This window comes from Galeopterus variegatus, unplaced genomic scaffold (genome assembly GCF_000696425.1).
Source record: "Galeopterus variegatus unplaced genomic scaffold, G_variegatus-3.0.2 Scaffold588, whole genome shotgun sequence".
In the NCBI taxonomy this organism is placed as follows: Eukaryota; Metazoa; Chordata; class Mammalia; order Dermoptera; family Cynocephalidae; genus Galeopterus; species Galeopterus variegatus.
This window is the reverse complement of record NW_007726699.1, coordinates 355848-380342: the sequence shown is the minus strand read 5'-3', so window position 1 is coordinate 380342 and position 24495 is coordinate 355848. Positions and strand designations below refer to the sequence as shown.

Here is a 24495-nt window from a genome sequence, read left to right as displayed (position 1 = left end):
TGTGTGGTCACCACTTCTTGGTGTGTTTGGCTCAATAGCAGACACTACGGGAGTCCACAGAGGCATGGGTCATTCGCCTCTTCCACAAAGCTGGCAGAGAGGTTAAGTAACAAAACAATGTAAATGAACCTTAAGAGATACACACTGCCTAACCATCACTAGGCATAACATCACTAATAATAACCAGCAAAAAAATAATGCTAGGCAAAAAAATACTCAAGGATGATGCTTATGGATCTATATCTTTGTATATGAAGGAGAGCATATATGTTCAGTGCTCTTAAAAATCACATTTTGATTGATTATAATTATTTTTCCTCAAAATTATGTTGAAGATAAAGTCACATTACTAGTATTGAGAAATGATATTCAACTTTTCTCTTTATTCTGGCAGGACCAATCTGTCTCTACTAAATGACAATGGCCTGGTGCCAGATCTAAATGGTAACATCTCAAGTGTTTAATCACCCACTTAATGACTTAGCAATTGACTAACTTGTTCACTTTTATTGATGTTGTCTTTCATCATTCAACACAGATTCATTGAGACCTTCTATGTCTGTGTCAGGCACTGGTTATAAAATAGACATGATCTCTGCACTCACATGACTTATAGAGGGAGACAGACAATAAAGCATACAGCAGGACCATTTGTTTTTTTTGTTTGTTTGTTTGTTTGTTTGTTTTTGTCTTTTTCCGTGTCCGGCAACGGATCGCAACCCTCAGTGTCGCCCCCCGTACCGGACCGGGACCAGCAACGGGATCGCAACCCTCGGTGTTGCTCCCGCGCCTCACTCAGCCAGTGAGCGGGAACCGGTCTGTATGTGGGATCCGAACCCTCGGGCGGGAGCGCAGCCGCGCTTCCCAAGCGGCGCACTATCCAGTGCGCCACCGGGCCGGCCCCAGCAGGACCATTTGTAAGTAGCCTGAGGATCAAGGAAGGCAAGCTCACAGTACTTGGAGGGAGACACTCACATAAACTAAAATACAATGAGACTGGGGCTACCCTGAATGCCTGGGCAACATTGGGGGTGAAGGAGAGAATGCAACTATCAGCCCCTCTTATAGAAGGAGTGACCTCTGAATAGGGCCTTAAAAGATGAGTAGAATTTTACTGGGAAAAGGCAGGGGTCGGGTGGTGGTAGGGGAGTGTTTCAGGAGAAGGGAAGTGAATGGACAAAGACATAAACAGATGGAAGTGACTGGTCAGCTCCAAGGAGACCAAACCTGTGGAGCAAAGGGCAAGAGACAAAGTTGAGAAGTCAGCAGGCCCAGGGTGCAAAGTTTGGAGAGCCCCACCAAGGATTTCTACCCAATCCATATCACCACCATGAATGAGATGCTCCTGATATCCGATGCCAGGAGAGGACTCTGATGGAAATCATACACAAGTGTTGAATATTCCTCTGCTGGCTCAAGGAGGCAAGACAGTGCAGAAATGAGGACTAGGCACTTTGAACTCAAAAGAGACCTGAGTCTGAAACCCCTGCTCTGCCCATGTGTAGCCATGTGGCCCTGCCATTCTGAGCTTCAGTCTCCTTATCTGGGATAACAATGCTGTAGACAGATCACTGAGAGCATTAAATGAGACACCCATAAAGCCCTTAGCACAGTGCCTGGTACACAGAAGGCCTTCAAGAATTAGAACTCATTGTTATTCGAACGGCCACCAGGTTCCGTGGGGTAACATGGTAAGGAAAACATGTAAATGAGAAAGTCAGTGACTCTATCTGACCTGCGAAGCGTGTTACAGAAGGCAAGGCAGGCAAGGGGTGTGGGAGTCTGGCAACCTGCCTACAGGCAGTTCTCCTCCAAAAGATCCCCTTATCCTGGAAAGAGGGGTTAGAACAGAGCAGCAGATACATGAGTGTCACAAGCATGTGTTTTGGTGTACCCAATAGGGAGGGCCCCAACCCACAGCCTACGCAGGAACTGCAGCTGCAGAGAGCTGAAGCGAGGGACAGGAAAACGCTCTCTGCAGAGCCGCTGAAGCTTGCTGCCAGCCCCTGGCCGCTCAGGCTGGCTGTGTTCTCAGCAGCAGCGCCTCCTCCTCTCCCCACATCCACCTCACCCGGGTGAAACCAGGCTTCTAGGCAAAGGCAGCCATGTTAATGACCCTGGGGCCAGCCTTCTATGCTCACCCTCCGCAGCCTTTCTGGGCTGCAGTGGCGGTGGCAACAGCTGCAAACCCTCTTGTATTGCGGTCCTTCCTCTCCTTAATCTCGCTAATTAATGGGAGTATCTTGTTTCCCTTAGCAGTCCCCCCACTCCCTGCTTCTTTCTCTAGCTCATTGAATAATAACAGCAGCAATAGTATGCAACAACAACAGTAATATAATGGCAGCTGTGTGCCAGGTACCGTTTTAAATTCTTTACATGTATTATCTTTTAATCCTCACACAGCCTTATTAGGTAGGTACTATTAATCCCATCCTCATTTTACAGATGAGAAATTGAGGCACAGAGATCTTAAGCAAACTGCCCAAGATCACAGATAGTAAGTAGCAGAGCCAGACATGTGGGCCAAGTCCAGAACCACAGTCCTTCCCCTCAGCCTCCCAGCAGGCGTGTTCTTCCAGAGATAAAGGTGTCACATGTTCATAGGCTGTTCCTGAATTTACTGTTGCCAGCCTAAAGATCTGTTTGTTAGAAAGATAGTGGCTGTTTTTACTTGGAGCTTTCTGCACCCCAAACATTCACTAAAATAATTCAGTTTGGGAATAAAATCCTAATTGGGCATGTACAACTGAGTTCATCAGCCTGGCCAGACTGAACACCTTTGGGATGTTCCAGAATACGATTAGTTGCCTTTTAGAGAGAGTCACACCTACTTCTACTAATTTTGATTTTACCCACTTTCTATGCTCTGAGAAATGTAACCATAGAGAACTCACCCATATCCACTGCTACTTACTCACAGACACCTGCCACATGCAAAGAAACACACAGAAAGAAACTCAAATACCTGTCCCCTCATACAGAAATAATCTATATCCACCAAAACTCATCCTAGAACACCCACACGTTCGCTCAGGGCCCAGAGGCACATCCAGGTACATGCCCCCACATGAGAAGAGATGAATTCCCATAAGCAGGCAAAGTCAGACAAATACAAACATGTAAGTACACAGCAGGTACCTAATAATAGCTAATATTGATCAGTGCTTACTATATGCCAAGCACTGAGCTAAGTGCCTTTGTCTTTCATACTTTATCTTATTAATCTTCTCTCTCAATTACCTGTGAAGCACATTTTTTTTTATTATCCACATTTTACGAATAAGAAAACTGAGCCAGAGAGTTAAAATAACTCACCCAGATAATAAGTAGTGGCACAGGGTTCAAATGCAGGTGGACAAACTCCCCAACTGCTCCTACAATAGAGTTGGGCACTACACAGGTCCCACACGTGATTGTTATCACTCACTGGCACATAGCATACTTTACATCTTAAATATCACATGTCAAAAGCTCTTGATTTCCCTCAAAACCTGCTTCCCCTTCCCTGTCCCACCAATGTTGTCTTGTCTCAGTCAACTGCCCTCACCATCCATCTGGCTTCTGAAAGCAAAATCTGGGAGTGGTCCTCAATTCCTCCCTTTCCTTTAACCCCCACATTCAAATCCACAGCAAATTCTCACTCCATCCAAAGCTCTCCACATCCACAGCTACTGTCCTCCTCCAAGCCACCATCATCTCTTACTTGGACCATTGTGATGGCCTCTAACAAATGTCCCTATTTTCATGTTTGCTCCCTATACTCATTTTCTGAACATCAGCCTGATTTTGATCTTTTAAAAAAATCAATCAGGGGCCGGCCCGGTGGCGCACTGCTATAGTGCGCCGCTTGGGAAGCGCGGCGGCGCTCCTGCCAAGGGTTCGGATCCCACATACAGACCGGTTCCCGCTCACTGGCTGAGCGAGGCGCGGGAGCAACACCGAAGGTTGCGATCCCGTTGCCGGTCCCGGTCCGGTACGGGGGCAACACTGAGGGTTGCGATCCATTGCCGGACACGGAAAAAGACAAAAAGGAAAAAAAAAAAAATCAATCAAATCATGTCATTCCCCTGCTCAAAACCCTCTGCTGGCTTCCCACTGCACTTATTAGAATCCAAACCTAACATTCTGGTCTACAAAGTGCAGATATGAAGTGGCCCTGCCTTCCCCTCCTGCTTCCTCTGGTAGCACTCCCCCTGTGGTCCTCCACCATCTGGCCCCACTGGTCCTCTTTCCCTTCCTAAGTCATTCAACTTTGTTTCCAGCTTAGGAGCTGTATGTGTTACCTAAGTTGTTCGCTTTGCCTGGAATATTCTTTCTTCTAGTCTCCACATGGCTGGCTCCTTCTTGTCAATGAGAAGACGGCGACCTGTCCCACAAAAGTTCATGCTCCCCCTTCCATAAGGTGGGGTTAGGTCTCTATCCCCCCTTTATTCCCAGTGTGGAAACGTGGGCCCAGTGTGGCCAGATTCTCAACAAATGAATGGGAGTGAAAGTGCTATGTATCACTTCCAGGCTGAAACTTTTAAGGAACAGGTGTGCCTTTTTCACTCTTTTTTCCCCCTTCTTCTAGCCAAAAGCAGAGGACTCTGAGGCCCTAGGGGATGACACAACCTCAAGATGGAAAGAACCTGTGTCCCCAAATCACCACATGGAAGAAAGCTATTTGTTACCTACCTAAGAACCCCATATTAGACTGTTACATGAGCAAGAAATAAGCTTCCATTTGAGAAACAGTGAAATGGGATTTAGTTGACACAGCAGCTAGAGATACCCTAACTAATATAGAGATATCTACTTTTCTCAACTAGAACATTACATCCATGAGAGCCATGACCTTATTTGCCTAGCTTATGCCTAGATTCCCAGAATCCAGAGGAGTATCCGGCACAGAACAGGCAACAAATAAATATTCTGTAATGAATGAATGAATGAGTAAACGAATGTACTCAATAAACAGTTATTGAGTGGAATAGGAGGATCAAAAGTTGAGAGGTGTGTCCCATCTCAGGGCTTTGCACTGGTTTCCTGTAAAAACGCTATTCCTGAAATACCTTCCGGGCTCCCTCCCTCCTCTCCCTCTGGGTGTTTATTTAAATGTCCCTTTCTCAGGGAGACTTTCCCAGACTACCCTGTTTAAAATCTTAATAGTTCCTACACACACCCTGCCAACCTTTTTTCTCTGCTTTGTTTTCTTCATAGAATTCACCATCATCTAACATTCTGTATCTTTCATTTAGTTACTCATTAATTCTTTGTCCTCCCCACTTCCAATCACAGGAAAACTCCATGAGGGTAAGGACGTTTGTCCATTTTGTTCACTATTGTATCTGCACTGCCTAGAACAGGTGCCCAGACACATAAAAGTACTCAATATTTGGTGAAAGAAAGAGAGAGAAAAAGGAGGGAGTGAGAGAGGAGGGAGGGAGGAAAAGAAAGAAAACTTAGCTCTGTGAGAGGAAGAGGTGGGCAGCCATGTAGATGAGGGGATACAGGGTTTAGATTAGAACAAGAGAACGACAGCCACATGAGCAGAAGAGAGAACCTGCTGCTGATTTCTATCTCACCAGACATTTTCTGAATGAATGCAAAATTTGGTCCTATTACCGTAGTTTTTGTGCTGTAATTCTGTGATGAAGTAATGGATCACGGACATGATGTCACTGCTTTCACAGGTGCTTCCCACGAAATGAGGGATCATCAACACACTTGGGTATTTCTTTTTGAAATAATTCACCCAGGTGGCAATCAGAGTGGACTTCCCACAACCACGTTCTCCAGACAAGAGCAAAATAGACTTGTAAGCTGGAAGAGGATTTGTTCTGAAAAACAAAGGGGTAAAATGTAGTCATTTCCCAGGAAGGATGGAGGGAAGGGATGGGAGAGATTTTCTTACCTACTACATTTGGTCACTAAGAGCTATGAAGTTCTAGTCTCAATTTTGGCCTCAGTTGGCTTCAAAGAAGTCACTCACCCTCTAGGCTTTAGCTTTGTCCTACGTAAAATTAGGAAAGTAGAGAGATGGTAACCTTGGAAGGCTCTTCCAGCTACACAGATCCTAGGATTGTCCAATATGAACCTAGAATTACATCAAGGCTCCCAAGGCCTGGGGAGGGAAACCCTACACACCAGTCCACTGCCCTTGAATTCGCCCTGTATATTCCTTCCTTGGGTTACCATCACCATTGCCAGGCTGGTCCTTGGTATATCAACATATTGGAAAAGAATAAGAAATTGAAACACTCATATGTCAAGAATTCCTATCGATCCTGATGACCGAGAAATTAGAAATGCAACTATATTACCATAATTATTAGTGACTGACTGAGAAGTAGCCTATCCCCTACCAGGGTGTGTTAGCTGGTAGTACTGCATAAATATGATTTCTTTGAACTGGCAGGAGCATTATATGACTTGTCTTGTCGCTTTATTTTTTAGAGAAAAGCTTCTGCATATGAAAAGGATTCTCAGGTCCATGTATATCACTGCATATAGACTCTAGCCTTGTGCCCTACACAGCTGTGATCCAATATGTAGGTGTCCAGTGATTTTCCAATGATGTCAGTACAATGAGAAGAGCATTTACCAGGCTTATCTTATTCACTATTGGATATTTAGTGACTAGTACAGCATCTGACCATAAATTGTTGAATGAGTGAATAAAATAAAATAAATATACCTGATATTCAAGTTCAGCAAAGCAAGAGGATCAGTGAAAACCCTTCAAAATAGAAACCCTAAAGCAGGGTCATTAAATAACAGTTACTTTGTAACAATTCTATCTCCATTAATGTGAATTAGGAATCAGTGCTTTATTGTTTTAATTATTTCACCAACAAAACTGAATAGTCGAGTTTGATTTTATGTCCCACTTCCACTTTTTCCCTCTATCCTCAATCATATGATCAGCGTGAGCCTGCCTAAATATGTCATATAGATTGGTCATTGCTCTGCTCAAAAGTAAAAGCCCAAATTCTCACAATGACCTGTGAGACCAGACAAGACCCACTCTCTGCCCACTGTCCATTACCCTCCACCCTAACCCCCTACAACTCTTCCTGCACTCTGACTTCCTTCCAGCTGCCTGGCCTCCTTGCTATTTCTCCAGTCTCAGGGCCTCTGTGTTTGCTATTACCTCTGTCTGGAATGTTCTTCCAATCCATATTTGCCTTGCTTGCTCCCCCATCTGTTTCTAGTAGTTACTCAAATGTCACCTTCTCAGTGAGGGCACCCTTCACCCTACCAGATGGCCTACTCCCTTCCAGTGTTTCGTTTTGCCCCATAGCACTTACAGGCCTCAAGCACACTAAAAATTTAACATATTTATTGTGTTTATTGCCTATCTCCACAGTGCAAGCTCCATGGAGGCAGGGATTTTTCTCTTTTGTTCACTGCTGAATCCCGTGTCTAGAATAGTTCTTGGCACCTAGCAGGTAAAATCAGTGAAGGAAAAATGCAAATATGATGCAGTCACATAATTAGGGCTAGAGTCTTAATGACTTCTTCTCAAGAACAAATAGAAAGTGAAAACATTGCATTCTGTAGCTCCTTTCACAATAAGAAAAAAAGAATGCTATTCATCTATATGGTTGGTTATTAAGACAATGCTTTGAAACTTGAAAAGAACACTCCGTTTCTGTTGACCTGTACATGCTGTTCAAGAACATACAATACAGAGTGTCGTTTCCAAATGACAAAGCAAACAAAGCCCTGAATGCTTCCACACAGCTCATCTAAAAGGACTTATTTAATTGTTGTATTTTTACTGGGCATCCCAATTTGAGTTGTTCAATTGCAATACAATTTATTAAATTTCTCCTCTACTCTGAATACTTACAATTACAACCTAAGTGACAAATAATTTATATACCAAAAAATTCACCATTTTAAAGTGTACACATCGGTGATTTTCATTATATTCACAAGGTTGTACAAACATCACCACTATTTAATTCCAGAACATTTTCAGCACCCCAAAAAGAAGCTCTGTACCCATTAGGAGTCATTCTCCATTTCTCTCACAACCCTCATCCCCTAGCAGCACTAACCACTTTTCTGTCTCTGTGGATTTGCCTATTCAAACCTAATATATATATATATATTTTGTCTTTTTCCATGTCCGGCAACGGATTGCAACCCTCAGTGTCGCCCCCGTACCGGACCAGGACCGGCAACGGGATCGCAACCCTCGGTGTCGCCCCCGCGCCTCGCTCAGCCAGTGAGCGGGAACCGGTCTGTATGTGGGATCCGAACCCTCGGCGGGAGCGCAGCCGCGCTTCCCAAGCGGCGCACTAGCGCAGTGCGCCACCGGGCCGGCCCCAAACCTAATATTTTTAACACATGACCTATATGTTCCTCCTATAGTCTCACAAACATTGACTGAGTGCCATGATTCAAACAAACTTTCTCTTCACATGGGTCCCCAGAACCAAAAGAATGTTGGCAGTTTTCTGCCTAACTGGATGGAGACAGTGGATGCTAAGTCTGGGGCACCAGTGGTGGAAGACAGCCCTTAGCCATCCCAGCCACTGTGGGTTTATTTCAAACCATAAAACTCTCACAGAATAAATGAGATCCACGGTAAGAGATGGAGGATGAGGATGGAAGAAATGAAACCATACTAAGAACCTCCCCATTTCTAGGGGAGACTGGGAGGGACATAGACAGCCCCAGCTCTCCTTTTATGAGCCTCAGCTTCTTCATGCCTGTGGGGGTGGTGAACAGGGTTTATCACCATCCAGGGTGGGAAAGACATGGAGAGGTTTTATTGTAGAAGACACTGTATGCAACAATAAAGAAGTACATACATTGAATAAGATAACTCGATTCTTTATTTTATTTTATTTTATTTTTTTGTCTTTTTCCGTGTCCGGCAACGGATCGCAACCCTCAGTGTCGCCCCCGCACCGGACCGGGACCGGCAACGGGTTTTTCCGTGTCCGGCAACGGATCGCAACCCTCAGTGTCGCCCCCGCACCGGACCGGGACCGGCAACGGGTTTTTCCGTGTCCGGCAACGGATCGCAACCCTCAGTGTCGCCCCCGCACCGGACCGGGACCGGCAACGGGTTTTTCCGTGTCCGGCAACGGATCGCAACCCTCAGTGTCGCCCCCGCACCGGACCGGGACCGGCAACGGGATCGCAACCCTCCGCGTTGCCCCCGCGCCTCGCTCAGCCAGTGAGCGGGAACCAGTCTGTATGTGGGATCCGAACCCTCGGCGGGAGCGCCTCCGCGCTTCCCAAGTGGCACACCAGCGCAGTGCGCCACTGGGCCGGCCCGATAACTCGATTCTTTATACATAAACACAAATAATGATATAGCCCATGTCATTTTAGTAAGTGCTGGCTGAATATCTGAATGCAATTAATAATGAGCTAATGATGTATGTGGAAGCTCTTTGTAAACTACACAGTACTATGCAGATACATTATTCATATTTCCTAATCTAACCTCTTCTCCTTAAAGTCATTCCATCTTTCTCGGAAATTATTTAGACCAACTTTGATGTATGGGAGAAAAAAGCAAGGCAGGTCCCCTACCCTCCAGGAGTTTAGAACTTTCTTGAGAACACTGGAAGAAAGTATGTGAAATACCAGAAAAGCTTTGCAAATGCAGAGTGGTCTCTGATAAGAAAATTCTAACCTGGGGTGGTTTTTAGAGGGCCTCTCTTGCAGGAAGGGATGGGCACAGAATGGGGGAAGTGTGGGAAGACATTTCAAATTTGAGGGATCACATTTGCCAAAGTCAGGCTGTTTCACTTGAGCCCCATTAAAAGGCTTGGGATTTCTTGATATTTTACCTGAGAACAGAGTCTAACCTGGAACCTGCTGCTGCATCATTAACATCAACTTCCACATCCTTTAGGGCAAATCTTTCCAAGATTTCAAAGATCCTGTTTGATTCCTTGGAAATAACAAACACTTGCTTGCACTTCTCAGTAAACTCTTCATGATAGAAACGTTCAAAGTTGTGCTTGTAGTCTTTAGAGTAAAAAAGATACGTTTTAATATCTTAGATTTGTAGTTTCACATTTTCAATTGCACATAGTTATTATAAATGCTCGGGACGTTATCTGTCCCTCTGTATCAATATCAACTTCTTTCTGTGTTGGCACCATATTTCACAACCCATTCTATATGCTAATGAAAGAAAATTATAGGCACACAATTTAACCTTCCTCATACTATTTGTACAGGAAATCCTACTTAGAATTCCAAGTAATTTCACTACCTTGGAGTGAAACAGGCAAAAAAAAAAAAAAATTAGACTTGCCATATGCTGTGAGTTAATTGAATTTTGTCCCCCAGAGTTCATATATTAGAAGCTTAATTCCCACTGTAATTGTTGAGGGTTGGAAATTCCATTATGGTAATTGAAAGGTGGGGCCATGAAGAGGTGATTAGATTGTAGGACCATGCCTTAGTGAATGGATTAATAATGGTGGTCAGGGATGTGGTTCTAGGGCTTTACAAGGAGAGTACATGAGGAACTCTCTCTCTCTCTCTGTTCTGCCATTTTTGCAATGTGATACCCTGCCATCACTGAAGTCACCATCAAAGAAAGCCTTCACCAGGTGTGTTCCCTGGACTTTGGACTTCCAGCCTCTGAAACTGTAAGCAATAAGTTTTGTTTTCTTTTAAATTACCTAGTTCTAGGTATTTTGTTATGAGCAACAGAAACAGACTAATGCACCACATATATTCTGTCATCTTTTCAAATTGTTAGCCAAGTATAAAGTTACCTAATCCAATCTTGTAGGGTATGTATGTGTGCCTATCCATAGCAGAGGTTGGGAATGGGGTGTATTTTTAGGATAAGATGCCCCAATATGGATGACAACCACAAGTATAGTTGCAGCTCTGTCATTGGGCAAGTCCCCTATACTCTCTGGTAAAATAAGGGGGAGAGGGAGACAATTAGATGATCTCTGAGGTTCCTTCCAGTTTCAATTTACCACAATTCCAAACTCATTGCCTAATTAAAGTTAGGGTGTTCTGGACTTCTAAAATGCCCTCCTGTCTCTGGAGACAGCCATATTCCCCAGGTTTGTTTTTTGGGGGTGAAGGCTGTTATCAACATATTCAGGAAAAGAAACACCAGATAGGTTAGCCTGGTAGGTTCCCAAGATACTCATCTTGTACCTCCATAGTTAACAGGGCTACCCCATGGTTCAGGTTAGAGCAAGAATAGACCTGGAGGGCTTACAGTCTGGTCAAAGTCAGCTTCAAGTTTCACAGTCTTAGACAGAATTTGGGATGACCTTATAGTCCAATGAGTCTCTTGAGCTAAACTTGAACCTCACCCACTATTCTCAGGTATCCTCAAGGACCTCAGAACTACTTCTGAGGGTCAAGAGTATAAACTGATAGCTCCACATTGCCTTACCATAACTATCAGCTGCCCAAATGGCCTATCACTACCTAACTGTGGACTCTAAGATTTTGGAGTTTCCTGGATGATTAAAGGGTATCGAAGATCAAAAAGAGAAAGAACTTAGCGCTTCCTTGTAAAGCATATTTTTTTATAATCCACCCACTCTGTACCTTTTAATTCAGACATTTATACCACAAATACACATACAAGAATAAAGTCTAAGCAAGTTAATCTTTCAATAATATCCAAAATCAAAGACTAAGGAGAATACTACAGAGAAATAATCTGATCCTAAGCCAAAAAAAACAGAAAGAATTGATTCTTGGACACATTAGTGAATATTAATCAATGGATGCAGTTCAGATTGAGATTAGTAAAAGAATATTAATATTAAGCATATTTCAGACTTTGGCCAAGTATACATATTTTTCCAGAACCCATTTGTTATTATTCATCTTCATTATATATTTACTCTGTGCCTATATGTGCCCAGCACTGTTTTTAGGTGTTTTATATACATTATCACTCTCAAGGTGGTTAATGTTAACCCATTTTATAGAAGAAAAAAACTAAGGCTTACCAATATCAAGTAATTTGCTCAAGGTCACGTAGCTAAGAACTGAAGAATATAGAATCTGAATGTGTCTGTCGGATTCTAAAACCCCAAACCTGTAGTACATATTGGGAAAAATTTGAGGCTGCCCCACATCCATTCACTCTACCCTAGTTTCAGTAACAGCCTTAGATTATCATTTGGAAAGCACACATCCCAACTCTCAGTTCATATATCCCTGTAGGTCTGATTCTACCTCCGGTTCCAGAGGTGGCCTATGACCCAGGACTGGCCAATCAGAGCATCATATTCTCTTGGCACCATTGATTGAGTCAGATGCGAGCATATGGCCTAGGTCAGGCTGATCAGAAACAGAAAGATTCGATGCTAGAAATGCTAGGACTCTGAGCCATGTCTACCAGATTTGAACCTGGAGCTGCTTACAGCCATCTTCCTTCCATGATGGAAGAGCCAAGGAGCAGAGCCAACCTCATGGCAGCAGAGCCAGGCTGAGAAACAATGAAGAGACAAGGGTCTGGTAACATCATTTGAGCCACTGGATGAAGCTTTAGCTGAACCAGACTGCATTCTGGGCTTTGTAGTTATATAAGCTAATAAGCTCCCTTTTTGTTGAAGCCAGTTTGAGTCACTTCCAACCAAGAGTTGTGACTGATAAAATGCTCTTTTCCAGAGCCCAAAATAATTTGGTTTGTAGACAGTTTTATTTGGCCAGTACATGTTAGTCTTCACCACCACCCCCCACACTGAATTCAAATGACTTTAGGTGGATCAACACTCTCCTGTTCACTATAGATCCATCCGCTCCCTCTCCTATTACATATTACAAGGACGATTGTCTGCCTGATCCATGAAAGCATTTGAGAATGACCACCTGCCACCATTTTGCATCCCCACATTAACTGGGCCCTTTCATCAGTAATTCATACCTTTTCTGGGTCATTAGCCTTTTGAAAATCCTATCAAACACACAGGCCATCTTCTTACCCCCCAAAACACATACATGCTTGTAAACATTCTATTCTTCATATAATTTCACATAATCTATTTTTCATATATCACAGATCCCTCCTAAAGTCAGTCTAGGTGAAGAATCCCAGCCATACTCTTCCATTTTTAATCTGGTACATGGCCATGAGACACTATTTCCAGAAATACAGGTAATTATTTCATTTAGAAGCAATATGATGTCAGGCAGTGCTTCTCAAGCTTTAATGTGCATGCAAATCTCATGGTCATCTTGTTAAAATGCAAAATATAATTCTGTAGAGCTGGAATGGAGCCCAAGATTCTGCATTTCTAACAAACTCCCAGGTGAAGCTGAGGCTGCTGGTCTATGGATTACACGCTGAGTATTAAAGGTGAAGGAGAACAGGCATGGATTTGGGGGTCAGAGGGACCTGGGTTCAAATTCTGGATTGGTCCCTCACTAGTTATGTGACATTGGGAAAGTCACTTAACTGACCTGCAGCAGCTTTCATTTGCTCATCTGTAAAACCAGAATTATGGTATCTACCTTGCAGGGTTAAAACTTGAAGATTAAATGCCACAACACACAAAGCACCAAATCATTAGTTAGTTTTCTTCCCTTTAGCTCAGGGTTTCTCAACCTTGGCACTACTGACATTTTGGGCTAGATAATTATTATGGGGGGCTGTCCTGTGCACTATAGGATGTTTGGCATTATCCCTGGCCTCTCTACCCACTAGATGCCAGTAGTTCTTCCCCAACTATGATAACCAAAAATGTCTTTAGACATGGCCAAATGTCCCTTAGGGGGTGGGAGTGGGGAGCAAAATAGACCCTAGTTGAGAACCTCTGCTCTAGATCTACATATTAATTATCAGATATTTGGGGGCTTCTCTGAGCTCATTAACTTCCTAAATAATCTTCCATGGCCTATTATTTGCTTTTATTTTCAGATTCAAAAATCTTCAAAATGGAGAAATACAAGTACATGTTACAGGAATACAGTAATAATTTTAAATGCTTAAGGAATATTTTCAATCATTTAAAAATTCTTTTCACAAGGAAGACATACAAAACATTAACCATATGTTGATAATAGACTCAGCTATCTCTATACTTACTAACCTATATTTTCAATCATTAAAGTAGCTGGGTAAAGTTTTTCTATCACATCCGACCAGTCCTTGAAAACCAGCTCACCCAACTCATGGAGATCTCTGTAAAATCTGACAGGGAGCCCTTTACTAATAATCTTGGCCTTAAGCTTTGCAATCTTCAATTTCTCTTCTTCATTTATCAGAAAATCTGAGGACAGCCTTTCTTCCTTTTCCTTATTTAAAGTCTTCAGCAGTGTGGTTCCAGTTCTAAAGTAAAAATACTGAAATTGAGACTCATTCAGAAATGCTGCTTGGATGACCTCAAACTCTGTCAGACTGTAGTTGGGATTCTCCAGGACCCAAGGATAACCGGTTTTTGCAGCAACATAGAGATTCTGTTCTAATTTGGATAAACTTGACAAGTCAGTTGCTTTGGAGAACATGAAAGGTGAGTAGTCAGGGAGAAAGTCTCCGTAGGTCTGACCAAGCATGCAGATGAAAAAGGGAAAGCAGATGTTCACATGGTCAAGACAGAGCTTCAGATGCTGGGAGCAGAGACAAGAATACTGTCTAAACAGATTGGCAGGTAAAGATTTCTCAGCCTTAAATGCTGACCACCTCAGGTCCACAGCTTTGAAATACGTGCCCCGGGAACGGCAGAGTTCATTAAGTCGAGGGAAGATGTTGTTTGCCAAAAAGTCTCTCTCTTCTTGAAAATCATTTAGAGTTGAGCAGATGTAAGGCTGAATGGGTTTCTGGGGCTTTAAAATAAATTGAGCATACCGTTCTACATTCTCATTTGCCTTCTCTCTCATTTCACTTTACTTGGGGACAACATCAGGCTTAAAATATATCAGTTTTCTTCTCAGTGGAGCCACCGAATTCCATTGCTTCTAAGTCTTTCTCCTAATTATGTTTGCTTCAAACTGATGGAAATCTTTCCCCCAAGTTGTTTCTTATCGACCTTTGAAGGTGAGAGATCCAACCAACAAGACAGATCAGATGTGAAAAAAATCTAGTTTAAGTTAGTACTGAAAAAGAAAAACAAAAACACATTCATTTTAGGATTATAGGAAGTTCATGTCTTCCCTGCTCTCCCAAAGCTTCACAGAAGAACTGAGAACCAAGAGGCCAGTGGGCACTGGACACAAGGCCTCCCCTCTTTCCCAGCTCCCCATTCTACCTTCCCAGGGTTCCTTCAGCAAGCCGCTATTTCTCCCCACTATGAATTAGAAATTATGCAAGGGGACTTGCTGATGCTGTGAAAAGGAAGACAAGTCCAGAAAAGGAGCCTAATGTACTTAGGAGCAGAACAAGCCAGGGAAGACCAGTGACTGTGACCAGTCAGGACAGGAGGAATAAATCAAAATATCAGAAGGGTCAACACCAAGAATGCGGCTGGCAGCTGAGAGGGAAGGAAGTCTGAATCTAAGAACTCAATAGAGTACAGTTATTATTTTTTTAAATCTTAAATTGTGCAGGCTCATACAACATTCCATTGTCCATTCACCTACATGTGCTAACAATTATATTCCACTGAGCTAATGGAAAAACACATACCCTCCAACAATGACATAGCTACGCATGCAAGACCTCAGAAAAAATAATTATAAAAACTACCTAGTTTTATAAGATTTTTCTTGATACAACTCATTTCCATACCAAATGTTGCTTCTTTGGTTATGTTTGCTGCTTTCACTGGTGGAAAAATACACCATGTTATAAAGCATAAAGCAATTTTTCATCAAGATCACCTGACAACAATATAATAATGCAGTACCTGTTTAAAAAGTGTGAACTCGGGCCGGCCCGGTGGCGCACTGGATAGTGCACCGCTTGGGAAGCGCGGCGGCGCTCCCGTCCGAGGGTTCGGATCCCATGTACAGACCGGCTCCCGCTCACTGGCTGAGCGAGGCGCGGGAGCAACGCCGAGGCTTGCGATCCCGTCGCCGGTCCCCGGTCCGGTGCGGGGGCAACACTGAGGGTTGCGATCCGTTGCCGGACACGGAAAAAAGACAAAAAGACAAAAAAATAAAAATAAAAAAAAAAATAATAATAAAAAGTGTGAACTCTTTTGCATTGAATTGTCACAATAATCTTGTGATAGATGATACACTGTACTTCACAGATGAAGAAACAGAAGTTCAGACAGGATAAGCAATATGTCCAAAGTCATTTAGCTGGTAAGTGTAAAGCAAGGATCTAAACAGCTCAGCTTCACTCCAGACCACACAGATTATAACGTCTCCTTATTATAGAGATAAGACTCTAGGCCATGAAGACACAAGAAATCAATGAGTGGGAAACACCTATCTAATAAGCAGCATTGTAATAAACAGGTAACAAATCAGAAAATATTAATTTAGACCACCATCTCATACTATTTTACCAAAAAGAAAAAAAATCTAAAAGATGACAGAATAGACTCCATGGGTGTTTTATTACTATGAGGGTACGTCAAAAAGTTTGTGGAAAAATAGAATTAAAAGATAATATGAATCTTTCCATGAATTTTTTGAAGTACCCTCATAGACTTCGCACCTGTTATGTAGGAGGCTAGAGAGAGAGTACAGGCCCTTGCAAATATCTACCTTTTTCTATTCCCATGTGATCGGAGGTCATTTCTATCTTATTCATGACATGTCCCCAACACCTAATATCTGATGGGCTCAGAGTAGCTGCTAGGGAAATACTTGTTGAATAAAAGAATTTAATATAATTTTTTAAATGAAAAGAAAACATAAATATTTATCAGACCTAGAGAAACTTACAAAACTTACAGGCTGTAGAAGAAATGAACAGATGTAATTACATTTTTAAAAAGACTTAAAAGGCAAACAATGGACTATAAAAATATTTGCCACAAATAATTTTATCTTTATTCTAAGAAAAATGCTGACACCCTAGAAGATATGTAAGCAAAAGATACAAATAGACCAAAAAAAAAAAAAAAAAAACCCAAGAATACATATTTTAAAATTCAATATTTCTAAAATGCAAAGAACTTTAAAAATAAGCAATAATACAGATTTTTTAAAAAATTATTGCTATCTAGGGCTGGCCAGTTAGCTCAGCTAGTTAGAGCATGGTATTACTAACAACAAGGTCAAGGGTTCGGAAACCCATATTGGCCAGCCACCCAAAAAAAAAAAAAAAGGGAAAGAAAAGAATATAGCTATCTAAGTATTGATGAAATTTATACTCATATATAGCTATAGAATTGAAAATTGGAGGGCTGAGCCTGTGGCGCACTCGGGAGAGTGCAGCGCTGGGAGTGCAGCGGCGCTCCCGCCGCGGGTTCGGATCCTATATAGGGATGACCGGTGAGCTCACTGGCTGAGAAAAAAGAAAGAAAATTGGTAATTTTGGAAAGCAACGTGGCAACATATTTCACAATATATTGAAGCAGTTATCATCTTTGACTCAAAACTTCTACTTTCTGGGAATCATTCCCAAGGAACTAATCCAAATAGTGAAAAGCTGTAGACATTAAGATGTTTATTGCATTGTTTATTATGGGAAAAAGTAATAAAAGAAAGAAAGCAAACTAAATGGTCTTTGTGAAGGGAATAACTAACAGAATAAAAGTATCACCACTCATAGCAGGTTGTGCATCTATTAAAAAGACAGTTATGGATTTCTGCTTCCAGCCATGATATATTAACAGGGACTAGACCTACCCACCCTTTGCAAAGAATTAGAAAACCGAACAAAATATATGAAATGTCTAATGGATATTAGAAATCAGGCAGTACAGTTGTGTGATCCCTGAGAGAAGAGACACAAATGACATGCACCTTAGAATCATCCCGACCTCTCAGCCTGGAAGCACATCCCAGATGGTGCTGCAAAAAGGGGAATCCCAAGCAGAGCACATTGTGTCCTACTGATATGAGGAGACAGAGATTATAGTACAGGGAGCCTTAAGAAGCTATAAATTTGGAGGCAGAGTTCTACAGAGAAAGGAGCATACAGGAAAAGAACATCATAATTAAATGGCTAAAAGGCAGTGATTTTAAAAAATCTTAAAAGCAGCAAGAAAAAAAGGCATATTACAAAGACAAGCCATGCTATCTAGGGACTTCTGTGGATCCAGGCTGACAATGGAAAACTCTTAACAACATCACAGAACAGTAACAAGCCTTTGGCCTCAGCAGAAAAGAAAGCCAGTTTTCACCTTCCCTTTCCTATGCATGAATATGGTTTAACTTAAGCCCTGAAGACTCTGGGACATTCTTTTAAAAAGGCCTGATATAGTTCCCTCAGGAAAGCAAGATAACCTGCTAATCCTTCCTGTTTCCTCCCCAGTAGCCTATACCTATGCCTCAGGCCTGCTGGTTTTAGGAAATCTTCAGCATAACTGGGGAAATAATGAACTGGAATTTTCTTTATCAAAAGCCTGGGTATTTTCTTTCCTGTTTGGGATGTGAAATCTAAAAGATTGTCCCAAACACCCTAACAATGAGAAAAAGGCAGAAAAAATGTAAAATCGAAATTTTCTTGACCTGATCAGACAGCTGAGGTCCCCACCCCTAATGTTAAGCATCTATGCTTAAAGCAAATTGATGGGAATGTAAATTGGTAAAACTCTCCCACAGGGCAATATGTCAGTGTATATCCAAAGCCTTTTAAAACAAATTACATATTTTAACCAAGTATTCCAATTTCAGGAATTTATTTTATGAGTATTTGTCTATACGGATTTACATCTAAGGTTTTGTTGTTTTTTTTTTTTTTTGTCTTTTTGTCTTTTTTCGTGAAGCCTTTTAAAACAAATTACATATTTTAACCAAGTATTCCAATTTCAGGAATTTATTTTATGAGTATTTGTCTATACGGATTTACATCTAAGGTTTTTTTTTTTTTTTTGTCTTTTGTCTTTTTCCGTGACCAGCAACGGATCGCAACCCTCAGTGTCGCGCCCGTACTGGACCGGGACCGGCAACGGGATCGCAACCCTTGGTGTTGCCCCTGCTCCTCGCTCAGCCAGTGAGCGGCCGGTCTGTATGTGGGATCTGAACCCTCGGTGGGAGCGCCGCCGCGCTTCCCAAGTGGCGCACTGTAGCAGTGCGCCACCGGGCCGGCCCTACCTCTAAGGTTTTTCATTGCAGTAACATTTATAATGGTTTAAAAAAGTCACAAACTAAAGGTCTAACAATAATAAATTGGATATCTTGTAAAAATATTTACATGAGAAAATGTTTACCATACATTGGCAAGTGAAAAAGAGTTACAAAACAGCATTATTGTGTGCTCCTAATTTTAATTTTAAAATATGTTAAATATAAATAGACACCAAGATGCTAATAGTGATGTATCTAATTAAGGCATATGCGCTAATTTTCTTCCTTGACCTTTTTTTCTAATCTCTAAATTTTCTACAATAAAAATTTCTTTTTTTTAAAAAAAAGATGACCAGTGAGGGGATCTTAACCCTTGACTTGGTGTTGTCAGCATCATGCTCTCCCAAGTGAGCGAACCGGTCATCCATATATAGGAATCCAAACCAGCAGCCTTGGTGTTATCAGCACCACACTCTCCCGAGTGAGCCACAGGCCGGCCCATGTAGAAATTTTTAAAATATGAATTCCAGCTTATTCTGCCATTACCTACCTCGTGGGCCTCATTTAATTTCTTTGGAACTCAAATTTTCTAAGCTTTAAAAAAAAAAAAAAAAGTTGGGGGCCGGCCGGTGGCTCACTCTGGAGAGTGTGGTGCTGATAACACCAAGGCCACAGGTTCGGATCCCATATAGGGATGGCCGGTTAGCTCACTTGGGAGAACGTGGTGCTAACACCACCAAGTCAAGGGTTAAGATCCCCTTACCGGTCATCTTTAAAAAAAAAAAAAATGTTGGGAGAGACTTGAGATGGGAGCATAAATTGGTATAGCTTTTTTTTTTGTAGGAGAATTGGTAAATATCCACAAAAATTTGAATGCACACACTTTTTGACCTAACTATTCCCAAACTAAAAACTCATCCTCAACATTAACTTGTACAAGTATGAAAACCTGTGAGTCTTAAAACATTCCCTGCAGTATTGGCTGTAATAGCAACAAACTGGAAAAGATCCAAATGCCTATCAAATAGGGAAGTGGATGAAAAGGAACAAGACATCTAAGATCTAGGAAACAGAATAAGCTAGTGTGTATTGTTCTATTTAATGTGTGTGTGTATGCATACACACAAACACACACTAGAAAATTTCTGGAAGGATGCGTAACAAAACCAAAGTCAAGGGTTTGGATCCCCATACTGCCAAGAAACCTTTATCAGTGGTAACCTCTACAGAATGGGAAGGGTAGGCTGTGGGGAGCCCGGAACGTTTACCTTTCATCTGACACTTTTCTGCACCAATTGAGCTTTTTTTTTAACCGTGAAAATCTATTAGTTTTATAATTTAAAACCTAAAGGGGGAGTTGTGGAACTACATAACTTTTTTTTTTTTCTTTTTGTCTTTTTTCGTGACCGGTAACGGGATTGCAACCCTCAGTGTCGCGCCCGTACCGCGACCGGCAACGGGATCGCAACCCTCAGTGTCGCGCCCGCACCGCGCTCAACCAGTGAGGGACCGGTCTGTATATGGGATCCGAACCCTCGGCGGGAGCACTACCACACTCCCAAGCGCCGCACTCTACCGAGTGCGCCACCAGGCTGGCCCGGAACTACATAACTTCTAAAATTCCTTCCTGCTCTAAAAATCTAGTAAATCCCTAATATAAATTATTATTAACATGGCTGTTTGGTCATTCAAAATATCAAACATATTTACCACAGTTTTAAATTGAACAAATACCTATTTGAAATTCAGTTCCCCTTGTGCTGTACTAGGGTCCACAGTTGACAGGGGACAACTGGATAGATATTTTAAACGGACCTGTTTTTCTAAGGCAGACTCTAGGGAGACATTTGTTTCTAAATAATACAAAATAAGTGTAAACTACAAGACTATGGGTAAATTTAATTTATATAAGGTTGTAACTTTCTGCTTGCATGTAAGAGAGCCACAGTACGCAGAGATTTTATTAGCAGATGCAGGTAACCATTTTATAAATCCAAAGTCAGTTCTCAAGCAGGGTAAGTAGTGTGAGTTAAGGTGAGGGAGGGGAGGATAGGGAGGTCGCAAATAACTCAAAATTGCAGTTAAAACTAGTCAAAAAATGATATAATGTAAACTATAGTTACAAGTATATCCAATATTTAGAAACACTTATTGCTTTATAGCCAATAATAATAATGAAAATGATAAGTTCCACAGTTTGGAAACAATGAACATCATACAAACTGCTTGATGAAAAACCACCAAAAGGTTAATATGAGAAAATAATTACGGTTGTTTACTATCTTAGCTGAAATCTGGTTTTTTGGAAACATTGCAACAGGACCAAGGACTTCCAACTACTACTTTGTAGATCTACATCTACTTCTATATCTTACAATGATGGAAAATTTGAAGCACACCAACCCTCTGGCCAGAACTAGGGAGGCTGCATAAGATACTTGAGAAACAATTTATTTAAAGGCATCAGATAACTACCCAGGCAACCAGGATTCGAGGAAACAAGATTCCAAAGAGAATGGAAGCTTAGAGAAGTGAGCCCAACATTCATTGTTGCTTTTCTCCTGCAAGTATTTGCTGATTCTTATGCCACACAGAACCAATATTCTTAAAAGGCACAAGACTGATAAGCTAAGCAAAGCTCAGCAGCCTCATAGTGCTAGTCCCAGAAAGACAAAAATTGGAGTTCAAGGCCCACCAAGAAGGAGGAGGCCTGGTAAACACCCTAGGCTTTTTGTTATATTTTCTAGATTCTCAATCTTGGTTAAGAAGATCTCTCCTATCCCTACCCTTTACTCTCTCACTAGAAAACTGGAATTTATTTTTTATATGGTGTAAGATAAAACTTCAACTTGATTTTGCTTCAGGTGGATAACCAATTAAGGCTGTCATTCATGAAATAAATCATCATTTCCCCTCTGAATTATCACTTTTGTCATGTTATATTGAAATAATCTATTTTTGGCTTCTCTCTTGTATTGCACTGATCTGTTTGTATATTCAAATAAGCAGTGGACATTCATCACTCATTCTCACTGTGCAGCATCTGAATCCCCTTCCGATACTTGGGAAAATCCCCACCTCATGATTCTGAGCCCGTCTCACATGAGAGAAGCTGAAAATGCCATTTAAAGCCTTTCCCAGCTTCTCTTGAAATTAGGGTGTGGTAGTAGCCGGCCTCCAAATTGGCCGCAGTGATCTCTGACTGCTGGTATTCACACACTCATGTAATCCTTTCACTGAGCTGGGTTATTTTGAAAATGATGATGTATGCTTTCTGAGGTTGGTTATGACTCATTGCAGCTCCTGCTTTGTTCTCTGTCTTGAATCACTCACTCCTGGGGAAGCCAGCTGCCATGCTGTGAGCACAACTAAGCAGTCCTATGGAGAAGTCCTTGTGATGAGGAATTGAGGCCTTCAGCCAATAGTATGTGAGTGAGCCATCATGGAAGCAGATCCTCCTCTCCCTGTCAAGCTTCCAGATGACTTCAGCCTTGGCTGACATCTTGACTGCAAGCTCATGAGACACTCTGAGCCAGAACTACCCAGCTAAGTGCTTCTAGATTCCTGACTTACAGATACTGTGTGAGATAATAAATGTTTATTGTTTTAAGCTGCTAAATTTTGGGGTAATTTGTTACACAGCAATATATAATACATAGCATATGGGACCTGACCCAAGTTCTTCATTCGTTCTATATTCTTCAATATATTATAGTATTCTTCAATATTTTATGGTATTCTTCATGTTGGAACTATGTCCTTCTTGTTAAGTTTGTTATGTCTTCTCCTAAGTATTTTAAGGTTTTTGCCTGTAATATAAATGAATTTTTAAAAATTTCCATTTCTCTTTGTTTTTTGCAAGATTAGAGCAAGACTATTGATTTTTATGTATTTCTCTTATAGCCAATAATTTACCAAATTCTCATGTTCATTCTATACATTTTTTTTTAACTAGAGTCTGTTGGGTCACTGGGATATACAATCATGTCATCAGTAAGAAGGAATTTCAAAATAAAGGACTTCAACTTTTCTAAAATTTATGCCCATTACTTCATTTTCTTGTCTTGTTGTTAGACCCACCTACACAGCGTGGGACAATACTGACAATTATGGGGATCACTGTCTGGTTCCTCATTCTTACTGAAATAATTTTTAGTGTTTGGTGTTTAGGATGACAGTTGCTGTTAGTTTTCTTTAATTGAGGTATAATTTATATATAATTTATACAATATATGTAATTTATATATAACAAAATTCGCCCTTTTTAAGCATACAATTTGATGAGTTTTAACCACCACCAATATCAAGATCGAGAGCATTTCCATCATCCCAAAAAGCTCCCTAGTACTCCTTTGCAATCATTCTTTTATATCTTTACTTCAGTTTAAATAAGATACTTGCACTTATGATGCAAGTCCATTGTTAATATTTGTACAAGTTCTGTACAAAGACCATATCTATATTGCTCACTAGCATAATACCTGGCATATACCAGGTCCTCGACATTTGCTATATAAATAAGTAAATGAATGAATGAATCGACTAACCAACCAATTCACCTTGGTGCTTGGCCTCATTCCTTACTGCTTCCTGATGCCAACTGCTTTACTGCCTTGGTCTCCCCAGTCTGCATTCTCCCTGACTCCCCACTGCCAGACTATACCTGCCTACCAGGAGAGCTATCCATTGCCCCTAACTGCATCTCTTTGCCTATCTGGTCTTTCCCTTCCAAGTTTAACTACAGGGTAGGGTGCTAACTTGTAGGGTTAACTATGCTCAAGAAGAAGCTTAACAACAACAACAACAATAAATGTAGTTGTTCCCAGTAGTGCCCATGTAAATATAGTGTCAAAGAGAAACATTAGAATTAGGAAGCAAGGTATTCACATCCAAAGGTGAGGACCTTAATAACCATCTGGAGTGTCAGTTCTGGAGGAGCTACGGCAAGATGGGAACTGAGGATCAGTAATGGGTCAAATGTCAGAAGAGGTGAAGAGACCAGAAAGAAACAGCAAGGCTGGGAACTGAGTAAGCTGCCCATTCTTTTCACAGGGTGCTCAGCCAGAAATCCTATCTTAAAGGGGCAGAGTTGCGTCAGACAATGGTCTGCCATCTTCTGCCAGCCTGCTGTCTTCTCCTCTGTCCGCCTCACGAATTCTCACCATCATCTGCAGAAACGTCCACCCACAAGTAGTGGCTCTATTTTGGAGGGCATGTCTCACTCTCAGTTCCCTCCAGGTGCACCACGAACTACCCACCACTGACCAGTTAAATGGCATCTGCAGTTTCAGAACTGGTTGCTTATTTGTTCAGAACCAGAGAAAAAAGTGAAGAAGTTGAGCCGTGGAATGCAGAAAAGTGAAGGAATTCATCTTTTTCTAAAAATAAAAAATAAAAAAAAAGTTAAAACATACAAAAATGCAA

At 41.5% G+C, this 24495-nt stretch overlaps 1 protein-coding gene and 1 long non-coding RNA gene across 2 annotated transcripts in view; one reads left to right on the top strand and one right to left on the bottom strand.

Moving 5' to 3' along the window:
• Positions 1 to 15134, bottom strand: part of LOC103588569 (tetratricopeptide repeat protein GNN-like) — a 61267-nt gene extending 46133 nt beyond the window's left edge. Inside the window, 3 exon segments of the mRNA XM_008570282.1 lie at positions 5605 to 5819; positions 9798 to 9978; positions 14037 to 15134. Coding sequence (XP_008568504.1) covers positions 5605 to 5819; positions 9798 to 9978; positions 14037 to 14823 — 1183 coding nt within the window. The 5' untranslated portion in view covers positions 14824 to 15134.
• On the top strand, positions 14385 to 23107 carry LOC103588570. The gene is made up of 2 exons (XR_550325.1): positions 14385 to 14456; positions 22372 to 23107. It is a non-coding gene; the product is annotated as an uncharacterized LOC103588570 (long non-coding RNA).
• Positions 23108 to 24495: the final 1388 nt, after the last annotated feature.